The sequence below is a fragment of the Condylostylus longicornis genome, unplaced genomic scaffold (assembly GCF_029603195.1).
Source record: "Condylostylus longicornis isolate FDR11 unplaced genomic scaffold, ASM2960319v2 ptg000748l, whole genome shotgun sequence".
In the NCBI taxonomy this organism is placed as follows: Eukaryota; Metazoa; Arthropoda; class Insecta; order Diptera; family Dolichopodidae; genus Condylostylus; species Condylostylus longicornis.
This window is the reverse complement of record NW_026578695.1, coordinates 1-10,000: the sequence shown is the minus strand read 5'-3', so window position 1 is coordinate 10,000 and position 10,000 is coordinate 1. Positions and strand designations below refer to the sequence as shown.

The 10,000-nt window shown below is 24.6% G+C and overlaps 1 protein-coding gene across 1 annotated transcript in view; it reads right to left on the bottom strand.

Moving 5' to 3' along the window:
• The window catches only part of LOC129618185 (uncharacterized), a gene marked incomplete at its 3' end in the record, with an annotated part of 4,367 nt that extends 2,459 nt beyond the window's left edge, over positions 1-1,908 (bottom strand). The window contains exons 1-2 of the mRNA XM_055533002.1: positions 1,831-1,908; positions 819-875 (exon numbers count right to left, since the gene is read on the bottom strand). Of these exons, the coding sequence (XP_055388977.1) occupies positions 819-875; positions 1,831-1,908 (135 nt within the window). The remainder of the gene's footprint in view (positions 1-818; positions 876-1,830) is intronic.
• Positions 1,909-10,000: the final 8,092 nt, after the last annotated feature.

The following is a 10,000-nucleotide window of genomic DNA, read 5'->3' as shown; positions in this document are numbered from 1 at the left end:
TGGTGATGGTGATGGTGCTGGGATGGTGATGGTGATGGTGATGGTGATGGTGATGGTGATGGTGATGGTGATGGTGATGGTGATGGTGATGGTGATGGTGATGGTGATGGTGATGGTGATGGTGATGGTGAATGGTGATGGTGATGGAGATGGTGATGGTGATGGTGATGGTGATGGGTGATGGTGATGGTGATGGTGATGGTGATGGTGATGGTGATGGTGCATGGTGACTGGTGATGGTGATGGTGGCTGGTGATGGTGATGGTGCTGGACTGGTGATGGTGATGGTGATGGTGATGGTGATGGTGATGGTGATGGTGATGGGTGATGGTGATGGATGGTGATGGTGATGGTGATGGTGAGATGGTGATGGAGCTGGTGATGGTGATGGTGATGGAGATGGTGATGGTGATGGTGATGGTGATAGGTGATGGTGATGGTGATGGTGATGGTGATGGTGATGGTGACTGGTGATGGTGATGGTGATGGTGATGGGATGGTGATGGTGATGGTGATGGTGAAGGTGATGGTGATGGGTGATGGTGATGGTGATGGTGATGGTGATGGTGCTGGTGATGGTGATGGTGCTGGTGATGGTGATGGTGATGGTGATGGTGCATGGTGATGGTGATGGTGATGGTGATGGTGATGGTGATGGTGATGGTGATGGGTGATGGTGATGGTGATGGTGCATGGTGATGGTGATGGTGATGGTGATGGTGATGGTGATGGTGATGGTGATGGTAGTGGTGATGGTGATGGTGATGGCTGATGGTGATGGTGATGGTGATGGTGATGGTGATGGTGATGGTGAATGGTGATGGTGATGGTGATGGTGATGGTGATGGTGATGGTGATGGTGATGGTGATGGTGATGGTGATGGTGATGGTGATGGTGATGGTGATGGTGATGGTGATGGTGATGGTGATGGTGACTGGTGACTGGTGATGGTGATGGTGATGGTGATGGTGCATGGTGATGGTGATGGTGATGGTGATGGTGATGGTGATGGTGATGGTGATGGTGATGGTGATGGTGATGGTGATGGTGATGGTGATGGTGATGGTGCTGGTGATGGTGATGGTGAATGGTGATGGTGATGGGTGATGGTGATGGTGATGGTGATGGTGCATGGTGATGGTGATGGTGATGGTGATGGTGATGGTGATGGTGATGGTGATGGTGACTGGTGACTGGTGATGGTGATGGTGATGGTGCTGGTGATGGTGATGGTGATGGTGATGGTGACTGGTGATGGTGATGGTGATGGGGCTGGTGATGGTGATGATGGTGATGGTGATGAGTGATGGTGATGGTGATGGTGATGGTGATGGTGATGGTGACTGGTGCTGGTGCATGGTGATGATGCATGATGATGGTGATGGCATTAGGTGATGGTGATGGCATGATGGTTATGCATGGATGGTGATGGTGATGGTGATGGTGATGGTGATGGTGATGGTGATGGTGATGGTGATGGTGATGGTGATGGTGATGGGTGATTGTGATGGTGATGGTGATGGTGATGGTGATGGTGACTGGTGAGGTGATGGTGATGGTGATGGTGACATGGTGATGGTGATGGTGATGGCTGATGGTGATGGTGATGGTGATGGTGATGGTGATGGTGATGGTGATGGTGATGGTGATGGTGATGGATGGTGATGGTGACTGGTGATGGTGAATGTGATGGTGATGGTGATGGTGATGGTTATGGTGATGGTGATGGCTGATGGTGATGGTGATGGTGATGGAGATGGTGATGGTGATGGTGATGGTGATGGTGATGGTGATGGTGATGGTGATGGTGATGGTGATGGTGATGGTGCTGGTGATGGTGATGGTGATGGTGCTGGTGCTGGTGATGGTGATGGTGATGGATTGATGGTGATGGTGACTGGTGACATGGATGCAGGTGCTGGTGATGGTGATGGTGATGGTGATGGTGATGGTGATGGTGATGGTGGATGGTGATGGTGGATGGTGATGGTGATGGTGATGGTGATGGTGATTGATGGTGATGGTGATGGTGATGGTGATGGTGATGGTGATGGTGAATGGTGCTGGTGATGGTGATGGTGATGGTGATGGTATCGATTATTCATTATCATTATCATTATCATTATCATTTTCATTATCATTATCATTATCATTATCATTATCATTATAATATCATTATCATTATCATTACATTATCATTATCATTATCATTATCATTATATTATCATTATTCATTATCATTATCATTATCATTATCATTATCATTATCATTATCATTATCATTATCATTATCATTATCATTATCATTATCATTATCATTATCATTTATCATTATCATTATCATTATCATTATCATTATCATTATCATTATCATTATCATTATCATTATCATTATCATTATCATTATCATTATCATTTCATTATCATTATCATTATCATTATCATTATCATTATCATTATCATTATCATTATCATTATCATTATCATTATCATTACTTATCATTATCATTATCATTATCATTATCATTATCATATCATTATCATTATCATTATCATTATCATTATCATTATCATTATCATTATCATTATCATTATCATTATCATATTCATTATCATTATCATTATCATTATCATTATCATTATCATATCATTATCATTATCATTATCATTATCATTATCATTATCATTATCATTATCATTATCATCTATCATTATCATTATCATATCATTATCATTATCATTATCATTATCATTATCATTATCATTATCATTATCATTATCATTATCATTATCATTATCATTATCATTATCATTATCATTATCATTATCATATCATTATCATTATCATTATCATTATCATTATCATTATCATTATCATTATAATTATCATTATCATTATCATTATCATTAATCATTATCATTATCATTATCATTATCATTATCATTATCATTATCATTATCATTATTCATTATCATTATCATTATCATTATCATTATCATTATCTCATTATATCATTATCATTATCATTATCATTATCTCATTATCATTATCATTATCATTATCATTATCATTAATCATTATCATTATCATTATCATTATCATTATCATTATCATATCATTATCATTATCATTATCATTATCATTATCATTATCATTATCATTATCATTATCATTATCATTATCATTTATCATTATCATTATCATTATCATTATCATTATCATTATCATTATCATTATCATTATCATTATCATTATCATTATCATTATCATTATACATTATCATTATCATTATCATTATCATTTATCATTATCATTATCATTATCATTATCATTATCATTATCATTATCATTATCATTATCCATTATCATTATCATTATCATTATCATTATCATTATCATTATCATTATCATTATCATTATCATTATCATTATCATTATCATTATCATTATCATTATCATTATCATTATCATTATCATTATCATTATCATTATCATTATCATTATCATTATCATTATCATTAATCATTATCATTATCATTATCATTATCATTATCATTATCATTATCATTATCATTATCATTATCATTATCATTATCATATCATTATCATTATCATTATCATTATCATTATCATTATCATTATCATTATCATTATCATTATCATTATCATTATCATTATCATTATCATTATCATTATCATTATCATTATCATTATCATTATCATTATCATTATCATTATCATTATCATTATCATTATCATTATCATTATCATTATCATTATCATTATCATTATCATTATCATTATCATTATCATTATCATTATCATTATCATTATCATTATCATTATCATTATCATTATCATTATCATTATCATTATCATTATCATTATCATTATCATTATCATTATCATTATCATTATCATTATCATTATCATTATCATTATCATTATCATTATCATATCATTATCATTATCATTATCATTATCATTATCATTATCATTATCATTATCATTATCATTATCATTATCATTATCATTATCATTATCATTATCATTATCATTATCATTATCATTATCATTATCATTTCATCATTATCATTATCATTATCATTATCTTATCATTATCATTATCATTATCATTATCATTATCATTATCATTATCATTATCATTAATCATTATCATTATCATTATCATTATCATTATCATTATCATTATCATTATCATTATCATTATCATTATCATTATCATTATCATTATCATTATCATTATCATTATCATTATCATTATCATTATCATTATCATTATCATTATCATTATCATTATCATTATCATTATCATTATCATTATCATTATCATTATCATTATCCTTATCATTATCATTATCATTATCATTATCATTATTCATTATCATTATCATTATCATTATCATTATCATTATCATTATCATTATCATTATCATTATCATTATCATTATCATTATCATTATCATTATCATTATCATTATCATTATCATTATCATTATCATTATCATTATCATTATCATTATCATTATCATTATCATTATCATTATCATTATCATTATCATTATCATTATCATTATCTATCATTATCATTATCATTATCATTCATTATCATTATCATTATCATTATCATTATCATTATCATTATCATTATCATTATCATTATCATTATCATTATCATTATCATTATCATTATCATTATCATTATCATTATCATTATCATTATCATTATCATTATCATTATCATTATCATTATCATTATCATTATCATTATCATTATCATTATCATTATCATTATCATTATCATTATCATTATCATTATCATTATCATTATCATTATCATTATCATTATCATTATCATTATCATTATCTTTCATTATCATTATCATTATCATTATACATTATCATTATCATTATCATTATCATTATCATTATCATTATCATTATCATTATCATTATCATTATCATATCATATCATTATCATTATCATTATCATTATCATTATCATTATCATTATCATTATCATTATATCATTATCATTATCATTATCATTATCATTATCATTATCATTATCATTATCATTATTCATTATCATTATCATTATCATTATCATTATCATTATCATATCATTATCATTATCATTATCATTATCATTATCATTATCATTATCATTATCATTATCATTATCATTATCATTATCATTATCATTATCATTATCATTATCATTATCATTATCATTATCATTATCATTATCATTATCATTATCATTATCATTATCATTATCATTATCATTATCATTATCATTATCATTATCATTATCATTATCATTATCATTATCATTATCATTATCATATCATTATCATTATCATTATCATTATCATTATCATTATCATTATCATTATCATTATCATTATCATTTCATATCATTATCATTATCATTATCATTATCATTATCATTATCATTATCATTATCATTATCATTATCATTATCATTATCATTATCATTATCATTATCATTATCATTATCATTATCATTATCATTATCATTATCATTATCATTATCATTATCATTTTCATTATCATTATCATTATCATTCTTATCATTATCATTATCATTATCATTATCATTATCATTATCATTATCATTATCATTATCATTATCATTATCATTATATTATCATTATCATTATCATTATCATTATCATTATCATTATCATATCATTATCATTATCATTATCATTATCATTATCATTATCATTATCATTATCATTATCATTATCATTATCATTATCATTATCATTATCATTATCATTTCATTATCATTATCATTATCATTATCATTATCATTATCATTATCATTATCATTATCATTATCATTATCATTATCATTATCATTATCATTATATATCATTATCATTATCATTATCATTATCATTATCATTATCATTATCATTATCATTATCATTATCATTATCATTATCATTATCATTATCATTATCATTATCATTATCATTATCATTATCATTATTCATTATCATTATCATTATCATTATCATTATCATTATCATTATCATTATCATTATCATTATCATTATCATTATCATTATCATTATCATTATCATTATCATTATCATTATCATTATCATTATCATTATCATTATCATTATCATTATCATTATCATTATCATTATCATTATCATTATCATTATCATTATCATTATCATTATCATTATCATTATCAATTATCATTATCATTATCATTATCATTATCATTTATCATTATCATTATCATTTACATTCATTATCATTATCATTATCATTATCATTATCATTATCATTATCATTATCATTATCATTATCATTATCATTATCATTATCATTATCATTATCATTATCATTATCATTATCATTATCATTATCATTATCATTATCATTATCATTATCATTATCATTATCATTATCATTATCATTATCATTATCATTATCATTATCATTATCATTATCATTATCATTATCATTATCATTATCATTATCATTATCATTATCATTATCATATCATACTCATATCATTATCATTATCATTATCATTATCATTATCATTATCTATCATTATCATTATCATTATCATTATCATTATCATTATCATTATCATTATCATTATCATTATCATTATCATTATCATTATCATTATCATTATCATTATCATTATCATTATCATTATCATTATCATTATCATTATCATTATCATTATCATTATCATTATCATTATCATTATCATTATCATTATCATTATCATTATCATTATCATTATCATTATCATTATCATTATCATTATCATTATCATTATCATTATCATTATCATTATCATTATCATTATCATTATCATTATCATTATCATTATCATTATCATTATCATTATCATTATCATTATCATTATCATTATCATTATCATTATCATTATCATTATCATTATCATTATCATTATCATTATCATTATCATTATCATTATCATTATCATTATCATTATCATTATCATTATCATTATCATTATCATTATCATTATCATTATCATTTATTCATTATCATTATCATTATCATTATCATTATCATTATCATTATCATTATCATTATATATCATTATCATTATCATTATCATTATCATTATCATTATCATTATCATTATCATTATCATTATCATTATCATTATCATTATCATTATCATTATCATTATCATTATCATTATCATTATCATTATCATTATCATTATCATTATCATTATCATTATCATTATCATTATCATTATCATTATCATTATCATTATCATTATCATTATCATTATCATTATCATTATCATATATCATTATCATTATCATTATCATTATCATTATCATTATCATTATCATTATCATTATCATTATCATTATCATTATCATTATCATTATCATTATCATTATCATTATCATTATCATTATCATTATCATTATCATTATCATTATCATTATCATTATCATTATCATTATCATTATCATTATCATTATCATTATCATTATCATTATCATTATCATTATCATTATCATTATCATTATCATTATCATTATCATTATCATTATCATTATCATATCATTATCATTATCATTATCATTATCATTATCATTATCATTATCATTATCATTATCATTATCATTATCATTATCATTATCATTATCATTATCATTATCATTATCATTATCATTATCATTATCATTATCATTATTCATTATCATTATCATTATCATTATCATTCATTATCATTATCATTATCATTATCATTATCATTATCATTATCATTATCATTATCATTATCATTATCATTATCATTATCATTATCATTATCATTATCATTATCATTATCATTATCATTATCATTATCATTATCATTATCATTATCATTATCATTATCATTATCATTATCATTATCATTATATTATCATTATCATTATCATTATCATTATCATTATCATTATCATTATCATTATCATTCATTATCATTATCATTATCATTATCATTATCATTATCATTATCATTATCATTATCATTATCATTATCATTATCATTATCATTATCATTATCATTATTCATTATCATTATCATTATCATTATCTTCATTATCATTATCATTATCATTATCATTATCATTATCATTATCATTATCATCATTATCATTATCATTATCATTATTCATTATCATTATCATTATCATTATCATTATCATTATCATTATCATTTCATTATCATTATCATTATCATTATCATTATCATTATCATTATCATTATCATTATCATTATCATTATCATTCATTATCATTATCATTATCATTTCATTATCATTAATCATTATCATTATCATTATCATTATCATTATCATTATCATTATCATTATCATTATCATTATCATTATCATTATCATTATCATTATCATTATCATTATCATTATCATTATCATTATCATTATCATTATCATTATCATTATCATTATCATTATCATTATCATTATCATTATCATTATCATTATCATTATCATTATCATTATCATTATCATTATCATTATCATTATCATTATCATTATCATTATCATTATCATATCATTATCATTATCATTATCATTATCATTATCATTATCATTATCATTATCATTATCATTATCATTATCATTATCATTATCATTATCATTATCATTATCATTATCATCTATCATTATCATTATCATTATCATTATCATTATCATTATCATTATCATTATCATTATCATTATCATTATCATTATCATTATCATTATCATTATCATTATCATTATCATTATCATTATCATTATCATTATCATTATCATTATCATTATCATTATCATTATCATTATCATTATATCATTATCATTATCATTATCATTATCATTATCATTATCATTATCAATTATCATTATCATTATCATTATCATTATCATTATCATTATCATTATCATTATCATTATCATTATCATTATCATTATCATTATCATTATCATTATCATTATCATTATCATTATCATTATCATTTCATATCATTATCATTAATATCATTATCATTATCATTATCATTATCATTATCATTATCATTATCATTATCATTATCATTATCATTTTCATTATCATTATCATTATCATTATCATTATCATTATCATTATCATTATCATATCATTTATCATTATCATTATCATTATCATTATCATTCATATCATTATCATTATCATTATCATTATCATTATCATTATCATTTATCATTATCATTATCATTATTATTATCCATTATCATTGCCTTTACAGATGTGGGGACTATGCATCATATCTTTGTACCCCAAATAGAGGTAATATTTAATGGTCTTAATACATCACTATGTATAAGTTCTAGAGATTTCCTTTCACAAGAATTATTTGTAGATATAAATGGGCATATCTAAATCTAAATTGTTCGCCTTGTAGGTATATGTGGGTGCTATATTATTTGTTTTATTTTCCTTAATTCCGAAAACTTTTTTGTCTTTAATTATTTTAATTAAAGATTTATAATTTGAGCGACCTTATTTGTAATGCCACAATTTAAGTTATCCGTTTTTAGCTGTCGTGCTTACAGATAATAATTTTTTTTTGAATTTCGGAACATATAATACAACGTTTAAATTTATAATTTGATTGTCATAAACTTCTAATTTAATAGGTCCGTAACTCTGTATTTCTACTACAGCATCACTTGCAAGATAGATTTTATAATTACGATTATTAATTAACGTTTGAAACATACTCTTGTCTTTACAGATATGTGACTATGCATCATAATCTAATACCCATTTATCATTAAATTTTTCTACATAAAAAAAAGTCTCATTTTCAGATGCGATATCACACTTCAAATTATTTTATTTATTTTTTATGTTCAATCTTGAAAACAGCTTCATGTGCAATAGACATT